This window comes from Xiphophorus hellerii, chromosome 13 (genome assembly GCF_003331165.1).
Source record: "Xiphophorus hellerii strain 12219 chromosome 13, Xiphophorus_hellerii-4.1, whole genome shotgun sequence".
Lineage (NCBI taxonomy): Eukaryota > Metazoa > Chordata > Actinopteri > Cyprinodontiformes > Poeciliidae > Xiphophorus > Xiphophorus hellerii.
This window is the reverse complement of record NC_045684.1, coordinates 27542757-27566318: the sequence shown is the minus strand read 5'-3', so window position 1 is coordinate 27566318 and position 23562 is coordinate 27542757. Positions and strand designations below refer to the sequence as shown.

General features: G+C 42.6%; 2 protein-coding genes across 2 annotated transcripts in view; both read right to left on the bottom strand.

The window, feature by feature from the left end:
* The window catches only part of foxo6b (forkhead box O6 b), a 45462-nt gene extending 41356 nt beyond the window's left edge, over positions 1-4106 (bottom strand). Inside the window, exon 1 of the mRNA XM_032581337.1 lies at positions 2610-4106. Within this exon, the coding sequence (XP_032437228.1) occupies positions 2610-3113 (504 nt within the window). The 5' untranslated portion in view covers positions 3114-4106. The remainder of the gene's footprint in view (positions 1-2609) is intronic.
* A 12248-nt stretch (positions 4107-16354) lies between these two features.
* Positions 16355-21616, bottom strand: LOC116731817 (replication protein A 32 kDa subunit-like). Its single transcript, XM_032581669.1, has 9 exons — positions 21503-21616; positions 21376-21428; positions 21175-21276; positions 18995-19108; positions 18827-18898; positions 18637-18744; positions 17781-17888; positions 17119-17216; positions 16355-16747 (listed from the first exon to the last, which is right to left on the bottom strand). The coding sequence occupies exons 1-9, from the start codon at positions 21513-21515 to the stop codon at positions 16672-16674; spliced, it is 744 nt and encodes a 247-aa protein (XP_032437560.1). The 5' UTR covers positions 21516-21616; the 3' UTR covers positions 16355-16671.
* Positions 21617-23562: the final 1946 nt, after the last annotated feature.

Below are 23562 nucleotides of genomic sequence, written 5' to 3'. Positions count from 1 at the left end.
AGCCACACACACAGCTACTTAAAATGAACGAAACGGAGATAGAGAGAGAAAGTGTGTGTGGGGGGGGTGTGTGTGGGTGTGTGTGTGCGTGTGGGTGGGTGTGTGTGTGTGTGTGTGTGTGTGTGTGTGTGTGTGTAAGAGAGAGAGTTCTTACCACCCACCCCCGCCACCACCATCATGACTGTGACCACCTACAGGAGTGAACTCACTTCATCTGACCAAACAAAGCCTCCCACCTCAGCTACAACAACAAACACTTGACTGCAATTACTGAGACCCACTCAGAGAATCCATACATAGTCAGGACCGAACTCACTCCGCTCCAGCGCACAGTCCAGCTCCGTTCTTATTCTGATTATCTGTGGCTCTGCTTAAAAGAATCCATCAACTGTCACTGAGGACAAGAAGTGTGCTAGTGTGTGAATCCAAAGCTGCAGACTGACACCTCAACAGGAAGTGGACACCTGGAGACAGATGATCTGAACTATGACCTCTACCAACAGTTGGGTCAAAGGCCAACATAGTCTGATTGCATTTTTCCATCCATCCATCCATCCATCCATCCATCCATCCATCCATCCATCCATCCATCCATCCATCCATCCATCCATCCATCCATCCATCCATCTATCATAACCCAGTGTTCCAGTCCAAACTGTGTGTGTTCCTTCACTCTCTTGTATTCTTTAGTTTTTTCAGCTGTTATTGTTGTTAAAGTCTGTCACATAGGAGTGTTTTTGTGTTATGTTTTGTCCCGAGACGAGTCGCTGACACACACACCAATCTGCTTCCTCTCCTGAGCAGCCAATCAAAACGTCCCCAGCCCCACAGAGTTAAACTCCTGCTTTAAATCCATTGTTTAGGATAGAGATTATTTTCAACTGACTGTTGTTCAACTGAACCCCCAAAACAGTCAATAGTCAACATGTTCCCAGACAAAAATGGAAATCTAGTTCCTCCAGTGAAATCTGAGTCTCCCATGGTATCTTCTTCAGGTGGAAGAGTCCGGAAAACCTCTGAAAGGAACCACCCAGCTCCGATACTTGAACCTCTTCAGTCACATCCTTTCAGCATGCAGGTCCTTCTACCAGCCTCCTCCATATGAACTCATTACCTTATAGGTCAACCTATGGAAGCTCAGTCCAGCTGCTTGTGTCCTTGATCTCAGTGGATGGATGAATCTGACCATAAATGAGGGTTGGAATAATAATTTCTTTCCTCACCACAAAGCACCAAAGCAGCGCCTGATATACTGCAGATGAACTCCCAATCTATCTCTCCATCCCCTGCACCATCAGGGTTCACCATTTGGTGGCTGACCTCTGACCCAGAAGGAGCAACCCACCTTTGTTCTAGGTGAGAACCATGACCAGGGAATCTTTTTTTTTTCTTTAAGTCACAACTCATCTCTAATGAGTGAAGGTGAGGTTTGGGAGGTAGACTGACCAGTCAACCGAGAGTTTTGTCATTCAACCCAGCTCCTCCATCACCACAGTTGAATGTAGTGATGCTGTTCTTACTGCAGATAAAGTCCTAAATCTGTCCGTCTTCTGCTCCATTCCACCTACGCCAAACCAGGACAGCTTGCTGTAGAGACTGATTCCAAATCTCAGAGTATCGCTGAACATCAACACAAAGCGAAGACGTGTCCAACTTCAATAAAGACTTTTTTTAACTTCTAGAAGGCAGCAGGGGACATTTACTGGAAAAAAGGTCTAACTTTTTCAAGTTTACTTTTACTTTCCCCACTTACTGACCCTTCACCAACCAGACTTCCCAGTTCTTATTAGCCCATGTGATATCAGAACACTGAGTAATACTCATCATCTTGCTTTGAAGTGCAAAAGGCCCAGAGGGAGAACTTTGGAAAACAAAAATAAAGATGAGAATGAAGGGAAGCTGCAGTTTGTGCCTTGAAACAAGACTGCTAATCCCAACACCGAATGGCGGGTAAATCTAAGCAGATTAGAGCGACCAATCAATTAGATTAACCTCATATTAATTTGAATGTAAGAGATAATCCGAGGTTACATCTGTTTACTATAACAACCGGCGTCATCATCTCTTGTTATTGTGCTTTCAAACCACTTGGCTTGTGCCACGCTTTTCCAACAGCCTGTGCGTAATTTGACGGGCGCAACGGATCGACAAGAGGGTCTGGTGGAGACTAGTGGTGGGAGGAGAGGAGGGGGGCAGGCTGAGCATTAAACTCTAAACTGGTGTGCAGCTTAAGGTTGAGCAGCCCGAGGCACCCGCTGTCCCCTGCGTGACCCGATGGCAGGCCGGATCGATGCGCCACCGCGCGCCTCTCCAGCAGCAAAAGAAAGTATGGGAATCTGTCTCCTTGCGGCGGCTCCTATATGCACGAGATGCGAACTCTCAACACACGAACCCAGTGAACCCTGAAACGGGCGCGCTCACGCCCATTTCCACTCACTGTGTCATGTGGAGAGACAGCGAGACACGCTACAGACATAAATCATGGGAGCCAAGGGTCAATTATGTGGCTCTAAAATATGCACAAAGGGAGTGCTGCTGCAGACGCAGGATCACTAAATATAGTCAGCGTCCCCCTGTGGTGTCAGGAGGATTGTTTTCACGTGGCCTACCTTCCATCCAGCCGAGCTGTTGCTGTCGCCTTTATCCTTAAAATAAGGAACAAAGCGAACCATCCAGTCGTAGATCTGGGACAGAGTGAGCCTCTTCTCTGGTGCGCTCTCGATGGCGCGGGTGATGAGGTCCGCATACGACAGGTTCCCCCACGCGTTCCTGCGTGACGACTTGGCTTTGCGCAGCTGGCCGGCCACGTCGAGGGCAGCCCCGGACATGCAAGCGGGAGCGGCCACGACCGGAGCCGGGGCGCCGGCCGGGTGCTTGATCTCCGCCGGCGCGCCGCCTTTCCTGTCTGCCCGGCACGCCGGCACGTCGTAGCGCTCCGCTTTGACTGTCGCCAGAGCCAGACCCCCGCGGCTCGCCTCCTCTGCCCCGGGGAAGCCCTCGGGACACGGCGGGAGCGGCCAGGTACATGACCGCGACCGAGCATGCGGCTCGAAGTCCGAATCGATATCAACCTGATGCGCGTCCATGCCGCTGGTCTCCATCATCATCAGCATGATGATACCCTCCGCCCGACCCGGCAAGGTCACTTTAACGCGAGGCTTGTCAGCTTTTGCGTTTCTTTTTGAGGGTCAGAGTGTCCAAACGCGCTCCCTGGAGAGGGCAGATTATGGTGTGTCACACACAGAGAGGATGAAGCGTGGAAAGCAGCCGGCCGAGGTGTGGGATGTTCTCATTCCCCTCAGTGCAACAATGTGGCATCACATCAGGACAGATAAAGGTGTATCCGGCGCATCAGGAGCAAAATCCGCCTCTGTTCCATCCCAGCTGCCCCGACCAGGACCAGGCGGCGGTCAGACATCCGCGCGGAGCAACAGTTGATCTCCTGATCAAACTCTCCCAGATGAACTGACTCTCTCCGAGATTCTGGCCCTGCCTTCCCGCAGGTTGCCTGGCTTCAGCTGAAACTCACTATTACTCTCTCAGAAACAGAAGCGCGCTCTCATGAATCATTTATGTTGAGCCGAGGATTTTCCAGACGAGGGAAAGAAAAAAAGAAAAGAAAAAAAAACAAGAAAAACCCAGAGAGCTCCTCGTGGATTTGATTTGGAGCATCCTCTGTCTCCGCATCACTCGGCGTGCGGAGAGACTTCTACCTTTGTCTGCAGCTTTCCCTGCACATGTCACATGGGGAGCGTCTCTCTGCCTGCTGATCCGCTTTATACCGCACGCCTGTGCGTCTCTGAAGGCTTCAAGCCACTTAACTGTAGCGTGGAATAAAGTGGAATAAGTGCTGTTTCCATATAATTGGACGCCGCCTGGATCGAGTCACTCCCTCCAGCACAGGTTTCCAGGCTAGGAGGAGGGACCGGTTCTTTGTGCATGCTTCCGTGTGTGGGGGGCGGGGGGGGCGGCGTGTGTGTGTGTGTGTATGGTGGAGCTGATATTCCCAGTCCCACTTCCAGAGGCAGTCAGGTTGTCATCTTTTCTTTCTTTCTCTCTGTCCCAACGTGATAATCACTCTGTTTGAATTCAGTTTTTTTTTCTCATTAAAGATAAACCAGACTTAAATTTCCAGCTTTATTTTTGGTTTTAATAACTGGGCATCAAATCAATTAGCACGGACTTCTTCAAAGTAGCTTATAGCTTCAGATGGTTTAAAGCCAATTCTTTTTATAAGGAAGTCCAGTTGCTCTCTCATCTTTACAATGTTCTGCTGCTGTTTCTTAGTAAGCCCAAGGATAAAACTTTCATCAGCTCTAATTATTTGTATTCAGTTCATTGATATTCCTTCAACTGTGGACTGATGCATTTGTGGGAGAAAATAACTGAATTCCACTTGTTTGAAAATTTGTCCCGGCAAATGTGTGTGTAGGTAAAACATGTCTCACGATTCCACATTTACTACCTGTTGCCATTTTATGCCTATGTACATAAACCAAATTTTTCCTGTGGAGACAAACAGTCGCAGGTTAAAACTGGCCGTAGAAGAAATCCCAACTCTAGCATAAAACTATCGGCATAACCATCACAAGTGGACTGCTGTTTTTAATTTTCATGCCGCTGCATGCTATGCCAGTCTCACTCATGCTTACCATCTCAGTGCAGATGGTAACGATAATGAACCACCACAACCTGCAGTTGCAGCAGATCAGGGCATGCTTAAAACACTTGGTAGTAGAGCTGGTGACCCATGAAGTCCTCCACAGATCCGTCTGGGCTTCCTTTCTTGACCTTGGGAACCTTTCATGTCTGATTAGTACATTACTGAATGTTATGTACTACCCACGAACCAGAAGATCCTTTAAAACTCAGTACAGCTTATCCATGGTCCCACTGTCTTCTTTGCATGGTTGCACAGTTCTATGGCATCACAACATGATGCAGACAGATGTCATGTGTGGCTTAGAGGTAGTTAAATGAATTGGTGAGTCTCTGAATGTCCTCTGTGGTGGATAATCACGAAACACGACTGAAGAAACCGCTCCATTCCTTCTGGGTGCCGAGCTGTTGTTTATCAGAAAGACAGGCCCTCCTGGAAGTTGCAATGTTGCGATCGCAACTCCATCCATCCATTTTCTTACAACCTCATCCCATTAGGGTCAGCAGGGGTGCTGGTGCCTATCTCCAGGCGAGAGGCGGGGTCACCTTGGACAGGTCGCCAGTCCCTCGTAACTGTTAATGCAAATTCACTCATCATTCACAAATTTCTCGCAGACTTGCAATTTTCACCAGTCATCACAACTTTTCTACAAATCTGACGAGTCGCCTTAATGTTTTCTGTGTTTCCTTCTTTTCTGACCAATCACTGACACTCGACTGGATTTTGACCAATCCCCTTAGCTCGCTTATAATTTAACTTCCTGTCAAATTACATCTTTTGAACCTGCCAGATGAATTCAAGTGTGATGACAAATGGTAAAATTTGCTCTTTTTTTTTTTTTTTTTTCAAAAATAATGTAGAGATATTCAGTAGGATTTGATTCAGCAGTATAAACAGTTCATGTTAACTCAAATGACCAATATTCTCCTTTTGCACTTTGACCTCTCAGGACATGATTTGATGTGTACTAAGGTGCTGTTTCATGAAGGTGCTTGAAAATGTTACTTGTTCTTCAAATATGAACTATGTTAGAATCCTATCTTTTTTGTAAAGGTTATGTGCAGCAATTTAAACTTATTTTTGTAAGACCGTGTTAAGGCAAAAATAAAGCTTAAAAACAAATTACAACTCTGCAACTTTTTGAAAAAGGTGCCATAAAATTAGTGAGTTTAGGCTTCAGCAATCACAGAAACAACATTGCCGTGTCCTGGAGGGACTGGCAGGTGAATGAGTTTAAAGCCAAATTTCCTCCACTTACATTCTAAGCTGTCTAAGGAAGGACGTAGCTTTTTTCTTCTTTTTTTTTCCAAACATGGCTGCACCATTGAAGACTTACAGACATTAAACATTGCCGAATCAGTTCATCACACAGTTTAGGCCAGTTGTTTGACAGAAATTGGGTCACTTTTGTGCAAGACACCTAAATCATGAACTTTCCTCCACCATGCTTGAAAGAGAGCAGTGAACCATAGCACTGCGAGTTTTGGACAAATATCCTTACTTAGGATCCTGACAAGCTATTAGCATTTTCATTTCCAACATGTACCATACTAACTGCAATCTCTACTCAAGTTTTACAGAAATGTACTGCATTGTTTAACCAGGTGTTCTAAGTATTGACTTATAATCTGTCTGGATGATTGGACTGAATTGCCTTTTTTTAAAAGTACCTTAAGATGACATGTTGTGAGTTGGAGCATCATAAATGAACTAAACCGTCTCAGCTCAGAACTGAACCGTCTGAGCTGTTTTATATACAATAATAAGAAGTTAATTGTTGACACAAAGAAGTCCCTGTTCTTTAGGCCAGATTCATACCAGTTAAGTATCAGAGTGTCCGTCACATCTTCACACACTTCATGACCAGTTGGTTCACTATGACATTGTGTTAACCTGAAAGCTGTGCTTTTAGTGACGATCGGTTAATCGATGAGTTTGATCGGCAGTGCCTGGCAGCTACTTAGCCCCATGATTCCCATTGGTTCAGTTTGGTCTTCAGCATTTTTGACGTCTTAGCCGACACAGAGTGACGTTTTGTCAATCTTTACCAGATTGGAGGCATTTCAGGGGCTGAAGTTTTTTATTCCAGTCTTAAAAGGAGCTCGCAGTTTGAACCTGACTTGACGTTTACTGGATGAGACTGATTCTTCTGTTCTCCAAATACAAATCATCAAACCATGTGATTTAATATGGTCAGGTCAAAGAAGTAAGCTCCCTCCGCTGTCTTTGTCACACCCCATTGCCTTTGGTGGCTCTGAGTCCACAAAGCAGGCTCCATCAATGGCTGCTCTGTGTTGTATCGCTCTCCGGAAAGCCCCAACGCAAGATAGAGCGCTCTCTGACAGCCGGTTGTCAGTGACAACCATAACCTCAAATGCACCTAAATGGAATGCTTTCACGAGGACTAAATGGGCCTATCAACAAGAAGAGGAGAGAGGTGTGTGTGCGTGTGTGTGTGTCTGCGTGAGGGAGAGACAGATCAGAAGAAAAGAGGCAGAGATGCTGTAAATGGGAACAAACAGAGGGAAAACTCAAAACACATGGTCCTGCGGTTTTTCACAGAAGAGTTTTATGTGCTGCAGAGGAGTTGTAAGAGGAATGTGGTGTGACTCCTACAATATGGAATGAAAACAGTGATGCTGTGCCAGCAGGGTGGATATTGGGTGTTCATCTGCGGCTTACAGCAAAGCCCTCGTCATCACGAGTAGGTGATGCACAGCGCAAACACGACCGACGTGAGTCACACACACACACACGCACACACACATACACACAAACAAGGCCGGACGCAAACAGGGACTTACGGAGAGGAGCAACCACGGGAGTGGAAGTGTCGGGAAAACCGTGTCCGCTCGAGCAGGAATGTGTCCTTTTCTGCTCAAATTATTGAGGTTTTCACTCCATGAACTCTTTCATAGTTTTTCTCATGATACATCTACAAACTTTTATTGAGATTTTGTGTGACAGGCCTACAAAGAGTGGAGCTTCAAATAAAGTGGAAGAAAAATGAAAAATAATAATAATAATAATTTTTTATGGGAAAGATACGTTGTGTTACTCACTCTGATACCCCTAAATCAGAGGTCTGCAACTTTTACAAACCAAAGAGCCGCTTCGCCCTCAGTCCAGCTGAATAAAACTTGTTCAGAGCTGAAAATGTTACTCTTTTCTGAAAAGACAACTTTTTATATATATATATGTTTAATAGAAGATTAGTTTGGTCATGTTTAAAGAAAGTAAGTGCTGCTAAAGGAGACTCAACAACTTACCATTCCAGGAAAACTGTTTATCCACTGTCATCGGCAGCCATGCTAATTAGCTGAAAGCAAGGGGGAAGGACTAAGCAGCAAGTAAACAAGTGTGATTGACAGTGCTATGACCCTCCTCCTGGCTCTTCCTGGCAAAAACATATTGTTTATAAAATACACACTTGCAATTTCAAGACAATAGACATCCATTTCCACTCAGAAAGCTATCCACTGGAAGTAAAACACTGACTGCTCATACAGTCCTCATACAACCACAAAAACTCCCAAAGGTCCACAGAGCTAGCAGGCTCTGAAAAGATTTGCGTGGGTTTGTCAGAGTAACATGACCTACTTTGCCGTTTAGGAACGGAGACTTGTTGTGACACAAACCGCGGCGTCTTGTTTTGACATCGTTTCAACACAGCATGACACGGCAACTTGTTACAGGACACGATTCCTTCTGCAGCCGAGTCAGGCTAGCTTCTCCCACTTGCAGCTTTCACCTTCCAGGTGGATCAGGGCAGGAAAATGAAGTAAGTGGAGCTTCAGGATTAAATAAATAAAGACAAAAAATAAAGTTTTCCTTAAATTTTCAAAATAGAATCTAAAATTAATCACTTATGATAAAGTAGAACAGCTAAATATATACTTTTTTTTTTGCCTCATTGCACTGACTTCAGTTTGTTGGATCACCAACAGCGGCTCAATCATATCGCTGAATATTCCAAGACTGGATGTGAGCACTAATTGCCTCTTCTCCACAGGTCTCCTTTCCTTCGTTTTCCTGGCTTTTCCACTGAGCCAGTCAGTCAACCTGCAGAATTATTGATGTGTTTACCAGAGGAGGGTTTTCCCCACCCTCTACCTGGGGTAATCCTGAGGCTTTCAATTGTTGAGTAAGACGGTTCTGCTGCCAGAGCCGGCCCCGATCGGAACGCTGGGATGTGCTCATAATGAGGCGAAGCTGCACCCACACTTTGGCTCACCTGTGTCACTCGATTCAATCAAAAACCCGAGAATCGGCCTTCTCCTGGTGTTTCCACGCCGCCCTGAAACAATGAGGCTGAACATGAGAAGACCATTAAAGTGCTGTAACCAGATCCCTGCCAATAACAGCAGGTTACCCCAGTTACTGTAAAGACTGTAAATATTCTGCCATGAACATGAAGCAACATTTGGATGACAGGTTCATCCAAAATAAACCAATCAGAGGAACTTTCATCCTGCAGAGATGGAGATGGACCAGCAGCAGTAGCTGTTTCCATTAGAAATGAGCACACAACTAGATAGATATTCTGCTAATGTGGAAAAAGCACAATTTTGCAATTGCAGTGAATCCGTTTTCATCACAGATGAATAAATTTGGTCATGTGATAAAATTTCACTGTCCTCCGAGAATCCTCCAGTCATCAGACTGAACCCAACAGACATGGTTTGGGATGTGGAGGAGCAGGAGATTCTCATCATGGATGTTCACCACAACGGTGGTGTTGTCGTCTCAAAATGAGCTTAAATCTTAGCTGAACATCTCCGAAACATTGTGGAATCTTTGCCAGGATAAATTAACTTAGAGGAGGATCCAGGTGGAACAAACTGGTAGATTACTTACATTTTTTATGGGTTGAAATCTATATGGTGTATACATTATACTCAGCCCCCTTTGTATTCAGTCTCCTAAAAATTGCATTGCCCTAAAAAATCACCTTAGTTGTAAACGGAACCCGCCTGTCTGTAATTGAATGTGAGTCTAACTGCTGCTGTTCTGTTTCTGGGCTCAGATGTTCTCTAGAGAACAACCAGAATCATGAAGACCAAGGAACACAGCAGACCGATCAGGAGACATTCATCATCTGAACATAGAGAAAGAATAAACCACCTGCAGGCCTACCAAGCCATGGGTGTCCAGCTAAACTGGCAAGGAGAGCATTAATCAGAGAAGCAGACAGGAGCCTCGTGGTACTGGAGGCGCTGCAGAGATCCAGTTCAGGTGGACGAGTCTCTGGACAGGACCGCTCTTGAATCTCCCACATATTCGGGGGATGCTGTGTGTAGCAGACTCCACACACAGTCTGCGGTCAGGATTTCATAGTCAAATGTACTGATTGCCTGCAATTTTTATGTCAAATTCCTTCATTTCCCATAATCCAAATGAATGCCAGTTAGATGAGCTAGCTGGGATGCCTAGCCCTGATCTTCTCCACCAGGTCAGCCACCACGCACCTGTTAGTGCAGAACAGAGTGGCAGTCTGACTGATGGGTTGCGTTGACTGTCAACCTTATCAGCTCTGTGTCTCATCCAGAACAGTTTGATGAGAACACTGCTCCCCCTGCCTAGTTTCCAGTTCGACATTGAGACACTCTGCGGAGTGAAGTACGCCTGAGTATGAGGGGGCACTTAAAAAAACAGGTCATTATGGAAGAAGAACAGTCATTGTTGGTAAAAATCAGAAAAGGTCCAGTGTAAAGTTTGCGGTGAGCCACACAGGAGACACAGAAACCTGTGAAAGACGGTGCTCTGGTCAGATCAGATTACATTTGAACTGAACAACGCTACGTCCCCATCACCTGGGCACAACATCCACACAAGGAAACACAGGACTGGAAGGATGATGCTATGGGAACGCCTTCATACTGCAGCAACATGGAAGCTGATCAAGGTGATTAGAAGACGGATGAGTGGAATGCTTACAGCCACTAGGCTTCAGTTTTTACTCTGTAAATGTTTGGCTTTTTACAAACTTAAACAATTAGTGTATCTACTTGCAGGAGAGACTCTGTACTTTGGATGAGGCTATAAACTAGTGCTGGAAAGTCACTTATCAAATACAAACTTTGTTTCGTGAGAAACTTGGGGGTTTTTTTCCAATCATTGTCCCTTCGGCCCTGCCAAGTATTTCCAACCAACTCACTTACATAAAAAATGAAATTTTTTTATGTAACACGCAGACATTGAGTTCTGCACACACAGAGCTGAACAAGCTCTGGAAACAATCGGTCGGGCATAGCAACCCCATACCGTCCTCATGGTCACCGTAAGAACTCATTCTCCTGGACCCTCCCAGTGTCCGTCAGACACAAAACTACCTAAATATTCTGGGATTATTCATTTATCTCAGGAAGACAAAAGGTTTGGATTTTGTTCACATTCTGGCAGTGCGTGTTAAGGCTCTCTAATACTGCAGGGCACACACACACACACACACGCACACACACACATTTTTAATTCCTTTAATAAGTAGAAACCACACCATTGTGTTGTTCCTGCCTTGCAGGCTTTAGATGAATACAAATACAGTTTCAGTAATATTTAAAGATTTCCCCTCCAGCGATGTTCAGTGGTGAAAGGGTTCAGCCAGACGCAGTGACAGATTTCTCTCCGCCACACCTGACATAAAGAGGTTTAGCTAGCACTACCTGACACCTACTGTTAATCCTATTTCAAGCTCCACTCTCAACCATGAAATCCACTCACAAGAGGGAAAAAACACAGTGATGCAGTGCAGAGGTGGTACACAGATAATCTTTCCCCTGACACTTTTCTTCGCTGCCTTCAAAGCAACAAAAGCTCTGACAATTAAAACAAGGGTGCGACTTCTCTCTGGAAAAGAGCCGTATATGGAGAGGTACAGCTTTTCGTGAGAGATTACGTTAGGAGGGATATAAAAAAGAAAATGCGGAATTGCATCGCACAGTTTCAGCAGGCGGTTCCAGACATATGGCAGACATTGGCTGTAACTAATGGAACGTTTCTTGCCAGCACTTGATTTGACCCAGTCCTTTAAAACTTCCTGATGGTGGTTACAGAGAGTTGATCCCACAAACTCTTCCAGGCCTTGTGGTCTGCTGACCCGGCACTGATCCCACAGCTCAGGCTGGAGGGAAGCGTCTCAGTCATGCAGCGTGCTCAATGAGACAAACACAACCGATCGCCTGGAATTCAGTAATCTCAACATGCTCGATAAGGAGTAGAAAGAAGAACAAAATAAAAACTTATGAACTTCATCCCCATAAATCCAAGCCATGTTTTCAGATGGTGATTAAATTATGATTAAATAAAAAAATAAATAAATTTATAAAAAGGAAAATCTTGACATAGGTTATTTTCATTTTCCTTTTTTTTTTTTTGCCATGGACTCACCAAACTATGGAAGCCCATTTCTGCCACTCTGTTAAAAAACATAAATAAATTATCTCATTATAATGAGATAGTTTTTTTTTAAATTTATAAATTTATAAATGTCAGAGTTCCAACCTAAATATTTAGTTCACAAGCTAAATATTTAGTTAGAAAGGTAAGTATTTAGTTTGCAAACTAAATATTTAATTAGAAAGTCAAATATTTAGTTAGCTTTCTAACTAAATATTTAGTTAGAATATTCATAAAGTCAAATATTTGACTTTATGAATATATTTCATAAAGTTTAGAAACTAAATATTTAGTTTCTAAACTATTTAGTTTCTAAACTAAATATTTAGCTTTATAACTAAATGTTAGTTTAGTTACACCATTTGCTTTCTAACTAGAGCAAACATTTAGTTTGCTCTATCAGGTCCTCTAGACTTGATAAAGCGTTATACAGGAGGAATGGACCAGAACTCCAGCAAAGTATTATGAGGAACTCAAATCAAACCGTTCACAGGTAATGCTACTTAATACTGAGGAAATGCATGGAAGCTTATGATTTCGGAGAATTTAATAAATATTTCTCTCATTATTGTGACCTTTAGCTAAAAGAAATAACCATAGTAATCCTAACTGAGACAGTTTGATCTGATTTAACTTCAGAGAGTGAGAAAAAAAGGTGTATGTCTTTTATTAAGTATATGTAAGCTTCTGGTTTCAACTGTATATCCGAAATAAGGGTGCTGTATGTAGTTTGAATAAATACTACCAAGTGGTGGCTTCACATTAACTCATCAGGAGAGCTCTTAAATCTCGAACATCTTTAGAAGCTAACTGCATAAACGAGAAGCCGTCTTGGCAAATTGCACAGGTAAAGATAGAAATGCAGGAAACAGGCACGACGTTTATGAGAGCTCCTCTATTATGACCATATTTTCCCCTGAAAACATGTCAGACATAAAGAGAAAAACAATAACCAAACTGTATCATCTTAGCTCTTGTGAACGCCGAGAACATAAGGATATTTTGGGGCACAGAGGTCCAAATCTGAACACCGGTCCTCTCTCTATCTCAGCTACAAAGTATGACAAGTGAACGGAGACAAACTTGGACCGGTGTGGACGCGACATGGCGAAGGCGCTGCCAGCTGACAGGAGGCTGCTCACCGGAGCCAGCTGTGACAGAAGACGGCAGGGTGGGTGTCACCAGGTACCCCTCCCCTGTCTCCGCCGCGTCTCGGATAGTCTCGCCTGGCTGATCAGGGACGACAGGGACGCTGCTCCCAACCTTCAGTCAGCTGTCACGCGAGGTCACGGCGAGAGGCGGCGCGCGCGAGTCACACATGATGCCGTACAGGCCCAGACACACGCCGAGACACACCGAGTTTGGCATTCACAGCAGCGCACCGGTTCGGTTCCAGCTCCGGGAAGGCGAAGAGAACAGGCGTGGGCCGACAGGAAATGATGTGGTGCTGAATTTAATTTCAGAGTTGCTTCTATTATGTCGGTGGTCACGGGTTAACGGGTTAACGGGTTAACGCCGCGGAGAGAAACAAGGAGAATAAAAACACAACAACTTGGATTAGAAGGGGGGGAGGGAAACGATGGAGTTCAGAGGGTCGTATATCATTAAGCAATTGAGAAAGTTAATTAGGCAGCTCTGATAATTATTGCCATGGCAACATGAGCGCACTCATGCAGATTTGATTAACGAGGTGCCATTTAATAGTACTGGCTACACAACAGGGTCTGGAAAGAGCTCGAGAGACCCCTAAAGGTAGAACACGTGTAATGTTTCCTTCATTACACGTGCACGAATACACACACGCACACACCCACACACACACACACACACACACACGGCATCAATGAAAAAGATCCCAGCCTCCATAGTTGACTTGTAACTAGAGGAATCAGTTAAAAAGCAGCTGAACTCTCTATGCATTGTAGAAATAAAATGATTTCCAAACAGATAAGCAGCTTGGTTTCACTGCACACAGACTCGTAGTGACATATTCCTACAGTTAAAAACAGATTAACACAAGTTGAAAAAAAAGGATGTGGCATGTGTGCGTGCGCGTGTGTGTGACCCACCCAGTCATGGAAGGAAAGTTTATGGATTCCAGTTCACATGTTGCCCCCTGGTGGATAAACAACAATACTTGCAACACATGCATTCCTCTGCACTGAGTTAGAGATGCAGCCTCATCAGGCAGAGGACATTGTGCTACAGTACAGCTTCGCTTACACCACCCATCATGGCCATGGTACAAAACGGGTCCATGGCTCTGTCTCCTCCAGACTGGACGACACTTCTCATAGCAAGAGTCTGCAGAGGCTCCAAAACTCTGCACCTCAGATCCTGATCAGAGTGAGCAAAGATGACCACATCACTTCCATCCTCCACTCTCTCCACTGGCTTCCCATTTCCACCAGGACTGAATTCAAGACTTTCCTCCTCAATGCGTCTACAGAAATGTCCCCAACTATCTCAAGCTAAACCCACAAAGCATAACTAGTTCACTCACCCATTCAAACCTTCTCCAAACTGAGGACCATGGGGGACAGGGTCTTCTCTGCTGTCGCTCCACTGCTATGGAATGCCCTACCTGACACTCTGGGGGCACCAGAATCCACAGACTGTTTTAAAAAAACAGTCTGTGGAAAACCATCGAAATGTCAAGACATTTCTTTTCACCAAAATTTTTTGTACATTTTCTTAGATATTGGTTTTAATCTCTTTTATTTATGTATCTATTTGTTTACTTAATCATTTTTATCCATTACAATTGCTTGTTTTGCTCCTGTTTCCTGCCCTTTGAGATCTAAAGATATAAAGAAAATAAATAAAATCTATTAATTCTGGACCTTTAATGATACACTTGAATTGCATTTTTTCCCAGGTTGTAATGATAATGATGCATTAATTTCAGAAACATGATTTTGGTGCACCAGTTTAAACGTACTGTGGGATACACACACACACACACCCAATAATATTTGGTTATAAATCGGAAAAAAACTCTTATCCGTTTTATTTGCATCACCAGGATTCTGGCATAATTCTGTCTGAACTCAATTTAAATGAGCAAGAACAAAAACCTTCAGCAAAGTTTTGGTTTAGGAAAAATCATTACAGCCTGGCATTCAGTGTAAGGCTGTTTTCACACCCGATAGTCCAGTAGACTTGAGTCAGTTGGGAACCAAAATTGCAACATTTGTTCCATTTTCAGCTGGCACGGTTCACTTTCACACTGCACTGTGTCGATGTTCTTAAATTGCCCCTCAGGTGCAAATAAAGTTATTTGAATTGAAACAGACCAAATCCTTAGAAAAAACTCGTTCACCATCTCTATGTATGATTTTGAACATTTTGTCTTTAAATCTTTAAAAGCCCAAATTTAACATGATCAGTATAAATAGCCATGTTGGGTGTATGTAAACATTTGAATACACCGAATGGCAGCCAGAGGAAAATCTAGCAGTGAAATGCTGCAGATGAGCTGAGATCTTTCAAACACTGGAGCTGTCACAAGCCAGGACAGGAAGTAGATCTTCACAGGACAGTTTCATCAACATGGGAGAGAAAGGGAAAAAAAAACACATTTAGCATGTGCTATCACAACCAGTTTGCTTAGAAATAAAATAAAGTTTATTAATTAACACTCTTAAGGGCTTTTCGTGGCATAGACAGCAGCATTGTCAGCATTCAGACTAGAGTGGAGACATAAAAGGAAGGTAAACTCAGCAGGAGATTTCTCCAGGGACAAACTAAACCTCCTCCTCGTCGTTTCACACACAGCCAACAGAGAGCTATACTGTAGATTATACGTTAATAGACAAATATCAAGCACAGATGAATCCTAATAACAGTCATATCCATTTTGGTCTCGTCACTCTGCGTTTCTTGGATATTTGATGATGGCGCCGGCTGTGAGAGAAGAACGGGTTTAAAAATAGAAAATAGTAAAAAGAGACATTGATTCCACTGTTTTCTCTTTTTTTGTTAGTTCTTTTGAAGTCAGTCTTCACCTGCAGTTCACAGCCCTGTCACTGTCTATTACAGGGAGAGTCACTGTTCCGCTCCACAGTCGAGACAATTTCCTCCGATTTTATCAGACAGTTCCACAATGGAGCAAAAATAGTTCCAACAAAGAAGAAGATGGTGAAGACACAAAGGGGTGGCTCAGGTAAGGACTCATGGTTAAATGAGGCAAAAAGAAAATATTAAAGCAGGTAGATCCTGATTGCTCCTTTATTAAGTTGCTCAATCAACAAAATTGACAATTCAGAATGTAGTTCATTCACTAGGAATCTCACAGCACTGCTGAGCTGCAGCGTCGACACATTTGTGGCCAAACAAGTCGGAGGATACGTTGATCCTGACAGCTCTAACAAGGTGCTCTCCGTTTGATTTGATGTTAAATAATTGATTAGTCAAAATAAAAATAAAAAAAGTGAGTTCAGATGGGAATGGTGCATACATAATACAAGACAAAAAAACCCCACTTCAATCTAGAAGTCATTTACAAGAAAAATGATTGCAATTCAGTTTAACAAAATAAATAAATCAAGCTTTGTCCCACACGTGGTCCAGGACTAGTTTTTATGTTGTTGTTTTTTCCCCAGAGGCAGCTGAAGTTATACTGCCTTGAAATGATGCTCATCAATGGTGGAAAAGATGTGACCTTCACTTGCAAGGAAAGCCAAGGAAGATCTGAACGAGAAACGAGATGATCAGCATCAGCTTCAGATGATGGTGTTACCAAGAATTTGGGTGCAGATCAAATTTGCCTGCAGCCACAAAAGACTTTTCCCACTCCAGTAAAAAAAAAAAAAAGTCATGGCAATCTCTTGTCATTTACATGCTGGCAGAGTAAAAGTTCTCCCCACATCAAACTCTGCTGTGGTGTCCAGGTTTTTCCAAACTATCCATCTATTTAAAGGCAAGATACAATCATTTCCATTTTAGACATTCAATAGAACATTGAATGTCTAAAATGGCCATTAATGTCAGGTTACAGTAAAGATGACGCTAGAAAAACAATGTTTTAGAGAAAAGGGGTTGGGAGTGTAGTTTGCAGTTACCTAATGTCTCCAATGCTAATGTAGTCCAGGTTTCTTGTCAGGTCGTGGAAATTGATGCCATCATTATGGACAGAGAACACTTGGATTTGATGCAACACCTGAGAGAGAGAGAGAGAACAAACCTGAATGATAGTTTTACTTTTTTAGTGTATAAGATGGTCACTGACGCCCAGAATCAATGCAGTGATGTGCAACTCGCTGGATCATTAGCCAAAACAACAAAGTGTGGCCGATTTAATGTCTCGCTCAGCTGAATGCACAAATTACCACCTGCGCGGAAGCACCAGCAGCTCAGTTACCAGACACCAAGTCAGTCACCATTTTTCGTAAACCAATTGGTCAAACTTGCTGCGAACCAGAGTTCACTATTGTGGTCCACTTCAGATTTTAGTTACTCATTCACACCTCCACAAATGAATCAGACTTTCTAAGCAAATGAGCTAGAGTTCCATCAAGTGGACTGAATAGGGCTGCTGTGAATGCACCCAGAACCTTATATTTTCAAACGACATAATAAAAGTACATTTGACCTGACTCAGTATGTCAACTACTCAATGTAAAAAATAAAATAAATAAATAAAAATCTTCATGTCAAAATGTAACACACAGTACATCATAAACAGAAACTGATCAGGATGAACTTGCACTTTGCAGTCACTGACCTGGCCCTGGACTGTAGACAAACCATTTGGTAAAACGCCTCGAGGATGCGTCCCACTGCTCCAGTCAGGTTGCGGCGCCACAGTGAGGTTCATGTTCACATCAAAGACCTAATGGAAACACAGAGGTTACAGGTATTGGCCTGGTTCGAATGAAACCATGATAGATGCCATCAACAGTGGACATCTGAGTGTCAGTTTCACCAAACAAAGAACTTCCTAAAGGGGTTTGTGAGGCCAGCTTGTATGACTTGTATGTTCAGTCTAAATTTCATGAAATTTTAACAGTCTTTTCTTATTATTATTCTAGGTAGCAAACAAGCATGTTGGGACGCACTGTCAAAGTAACCTCTGGTTGCATTGCCAAGTGCAACAGTATCTCCAACAATCTTCAGGTGTTTAAAAACAAACACCTGGAAAATCAATGTGCACAGATCAACAATAGATAAAAGTGTTAAATTGCACATTTTCAGACTTCCTGCAGTAGCTAGCTGTGCTGCAGTGCAGTCCTACCTGGTTCACATTCAGGACATGGAGAGCTGGTTTTTGGCTGATATTTTTATTGCCATCCTCTTTAAACTTTATTAAGACATGCAATGTTGTTTTGCTGCTGGAATTAAACTGCTATGTCCTTCACCAAGGGGCAGCCATCATAGCTCCTTATTTCCCCAGCTGCTGTGCAAAATCACATGATTACAATTTTTCTAACATCTATGCTAAAGTTTGTTCGAATCACTTTGGGGAGTCTCAATGACCCTTACACTCTTTAAAGAAATTTCACATTTCTTTAATTATGCAATTTAGGTTCCCATGTGCCAAAGTTGATGTTCCCAAGAAGCAGAAATGTACAAGAGTATACCTTTCTGAAAACCTGCATATGAGCTTGTACCACTTCCAACATGTGGGAGCTGATCTCATTCAGGTCCTTTACACGTCGGACATTCGTTGCCAGTAGCGACCTCTGTTCCTGTTGAATCAGGAGAAGAAATGGCAGTGTGGTATTTATTTTCCTAGCGCTTACAGCCTGTTTCTCTAGAATGTTTGCTTACACTGTAGCTGCGCAGGCTTCCAATCACCTTCACATACATTCCTGGAGAAGCTACAGTCGTCAGTGCAGAATCCTGTAAAGATTGGGATTTAGATCCAATCTTTCATCACCAATCTTTTATCGCCATGCCCATCTTACTTCTCCCCAAATGTTCTTTAACACCACTGACCTCCGTGTTAACCCATAGCTTCACATTCAGGGGTGGACCGGTCATGTCGTCCACGGTGTACTGGACATTGGTCTCAAAAAGAGCAAATCCTCTGATGACTCCAACAACAGAAACCTGAGATAGGAGGTAGTACTTGGCTTAGGCTAAGAATTATTGGAAATGTACCAAAGCTGTGATGAAAAGCGACAGAGTTATAGAAATGTTTCTTAAGATGTAAAGATGCTGTCGAGAACAAATGAAAAGCCTAACATTAAAATTTGCCCTTGTGATATCTAATAGCACATTGAATCTCATATTCAATATCTCAGGAACATGTCTAAGATTAGAGCCTTTATGCATGGAGTGACCCAGGAGGAAAGGGATGAATGCCAAATGTGGTCATGGATAGTCAGACCGTCATAAAAATGGCCAGAAAAATGCGGCAGTAAAAATCACTGCTTGAAGACTAAACATACATAAGTGATGGTTAAACAACACCAAATATGGAAAGCTGTCTGTAACCTATAAAAGATACTGGGACAATACTGATTTGAGGGAAACTCTTTAATTAGCTTTGCTTTCCCTCAGATTATGTGTGCTGGTCTGTAATACAAATCTTCTTATTCATTTATGGGTGTTTTCACAGCTGATAGTCTGGTAGACTCGGTTAAATTGAGGAGTAAAATTGCAGCATTTGCTAGATTTTCAGCTGGTGTAGTTCGCTTTCACACTGCACTGTGTCAAACGAACCAAACCCTTTGGAAAACCTGTGATGGCTCTACAACTAGAACCACTGAAGGAGGCGACACAAAAAACTCTGAAGACATGGAGCGTAAAATTCCTGCTTCTCAAAATGTGGACTAAAGCATGGAGTTGTTATGGATTCTGTCATTTCCTCTATCACTTTTATCCTCTCCTATCTGCTTACACACACATGCTGCAGCTTACATAACCATGTTTATGTATAACTGCCACTAGTCATATGTAAACAGACTGAAACTGATCAGACTACCCTTTAGGGAGGGTACAAATTGCAGAAAATAAAAAGCAAAATTTTCACTACAGTCTTTGCCTCACTTAGTTTCATCCATAAGGTGAGCTCAGTGTGGCCCAGCGCTGGACGGTGAATGTAACTCCGTATCTGCTCCATTTGGATGACATGTATGGCTTGTAATATTTGATCATTTTTCAGCATTAAAGCCTGTTTTTATATATAACCAAATCTCATTATTTCTCAAGGTAATTTACACTGAGGGGTTCTGGTCGGGTCCTGAAACTGGTTAACGGACCTGGTGGAGCACAGAGACAAAATGAATGAACTCCAACAGAGTGGAATCTAATTTTTTGTGGCTGTATGATTTCTCTTTGGCAAATGACCATAAGCCATTTCTCCCGCCAGCGTTAGACAGTCCGTTTGTTTTGGTTGCATTTACCCAGAATGCCCTGCGCTGTAGTCCGGCTCCTGGAAGCTGTTGGGGGCGGTCTGCGGTCCGCTTGGCATTCACATAATCATTCGTACCTCACCCAAGTTCACTCCAACTGAACCGAGACCGTTTGTAGGAGGAAGTAATCTGCTGAATTTCCGCAGAAACTTTTTAAACTATGTTGAATAATTCATTGAGCTTACTGTACTGTTTGATCACCAGTCCAGCAATTAGAATGTATGTATGATGGAATTGAAATACCTTTTTTTGTAAAGTGCCTCCAGACAACATTTGGTGTGAATTGGCATTATAAATAAAACTGAACTGAGCTTCAAAGTGAAGAACTATAGAAAAGAGGTGAACATTTACTCGTAGATGTTCACCTTGTCTGTAATGGACTGTAGACATTATCCACAGTGTACGTTTGCAAAGAGGGATTTTAACAGGTGGCTAAATCCTGTGGTTAATAACGGTCTGAAGCTCACTGTCCACAGTATGTGTTGAACAACAGCTTCTCTCTAAACCAGGGGTCTCAAACTCCAGTCCTGGAGGGTCGCAGTCCTGCAACTTTTAGATGTATCTCTGCTGCTCCACACCTGAACAGAATAATTAGGTCATTAAGGCTCTGGAGAACTGATCTACACAAGGAGGAGGTAATTAAGTCATTTCATTCCGGTGTTTTGTACCTGTGGCACATCTAAAAACTGCAGGACTGCGGCCCTCGAGGCCTGGAGTTTGAGACCCTTGCCCCCTGACCTCTGAAAATAACCGGCTCACCTGTTTGAGCTCACAGTCACAGACAGAGAAGGAATCATTGCAGAGTTGAGGAGCAGCCAGCAGCTGAGAGACGGTGCAGGGGAAAATCTCAAGGTGTGCTTTCTGTGGCAGAGACAGTGAGGGAGCAGATTATGAACCCAACAAATAATCTGCTTCTCTTGGCTATTAAAGCTCTTTTTTCTTAAGCCAACAGACGTGCACCTTTGATGATGTAGCTTTGTGGTTCAAGGTTTCACCACTGGACTGACTGCAGCCTGTGTCAGAGCGACGAGAGTTTCAACCTATGTGAGGGACGGTCAACAAATGATTTCAGATACGCGCCACTCACCTTGATTCCACATGCTAGAGGTCAAACAAAGTCATTAAGCTGATCTGAACTGGCAGCAGTGGGCTTTCATCAGCAAAGGTTCAACACCAAACAGAAGAGCTCTCTGGGTTTCTTCAGCAGCTGAGCTGAGTTACGCCAATCACCTGTGAGTCAGTACAGCTTTAAAGAGCCAGTCACTAGCCATTCCTTATATATTCAGAATTTAGATTTTGAACTCGTTTTTAGTCATTAATGATCAGTGGATTATAAACTATTTAATCTCTTCAAAATGCCATACAAGATAATGATGAGAACTCAGACCAGCTGACAGCTTTGGCTGGATGTGGGACAGAATAATCACATAACCCCCATCCAGACCAGTCTGTAGTAGCCACTAGAAAATTAATTTAAATTTACCATTTAAAGACATGACTGATGCTGCATTGTGTCTCCTTCTGTCTTCTCCCTAATTCTTCTCTTCCTCCTTTCCCCCTCCAACTTACCCCATACTTTTGATTGTTTACTTTTTCTCTTTACAACAAATTCCAAATAATATTCCTTTTATAGAAGGCGAACATAGGTTATTAAATACTTTATATAATCATTTGAATAAAAGTTATATTATATTAAATAAATGAATACTTATTACAATATGTGTATTGTAATAACTATTATTATTACTTATCCACTCACTGTATTACTTAATAAAGTAAGTAAAATGGCGATTTTAATTAAGACTGGAATCAAATCTATGAGAAAACTGAGTCCAATCTGGACTAATTTTGCTGTTTTATCAAAGAACGCCAATTATAAATGTATTAATTTTAACATGTCATTGTGCTTACTTAACCACACAGAAACGGTACATAATGAAACTAGCCCCTCACCCATGCTGTATACATGTTGCTTATCTGCTGCTGTAGGAACCTTATTGCACACTGGGGAAACAAAGCGCTGCTCTTGACTGAACTGAACGTTTCTGGGGTTCCTTTAAGAACAGAAGTTGGACCTTAATGACCAGTAGACTGATCCTCTTTCTGAATTATCCATTCAAGCGCTGAGAAAAAAATTTCCCACATAAAAATTGTTCAATCTTGTGTGTGACATACAAACTGTAAGAATTAAAAATAAACAGGGTTTTTTTTATACAGCAGTCATCACATTAGGGGACGTTCCAGACTTGTTTTCAAAGTTAGACCATCAGACTTCCAAGTACAAACTGAACACAATTGCTCAATTTAGCAGGAAAATGTTATGATTATTATTATTATTATTATTATTATTATTATTATTATTATTATTATTATTGGTTCCTGTTAGGTGAAATGTATATATATTATCAAATATTTGTTGTTTCACCTATAACAATAGTGTTACTTATATGATGTTCCGTCTTATATGCCTTTATTGTTTTCTTTTCCTTCAGCATAAAGAATGTTTCTGTATTGTTTGATTTACTTGATTTCCTTTTTACAAGAGGGCCTCCCTGAAGAGAAGCAGTGATAACCGTGCTCACAGGGTTTATTACTCACCAGGACTGCTTCTTCCTTTGAACTGTTAGATAGCTGTAGAACCGTCGCCTTGAAGATGTACGACTTGTTCTGTTTTTACTCTGTGTCTTAATGCAAGATAACGTGTTTAGTTAGTGATTGTCATTAGCACTGCAACTAAGTAATGAAGTGTTTTGTCCCCACCCTTTAGAGTTGCAGTGTTCTCTGTGATAGGGACTCTGAAAGTAATAAAAAGAGAGGAGCGGACAAATGTGTTTCAGAGCGGTTGGAGATTTGTAACTGTAAACACATCTCTGTCCGTTCTCCTCGCGAGATCAAAAGAATCTAACTCTCTTGTCTTTTCTGTGTTTGTTCAATTTGTCTTTAATAGGTGTCAAACCTGACAGTTCCCTAAGCAAACAGTTAAAGCAGAGGCAGTTTTGCTTTAAAATCATTAGAACCAGTGTCACAGAAAGTCAACTTTTAAGGAGCAGGAGAGTGTAGAGCGGCCACCAGAGGGCATAAGTGATCCACAGTAAGAGCAGATGCTCCTGTTACTGTGATCAGTCTGGATGTCCTGTTGGTACCTCT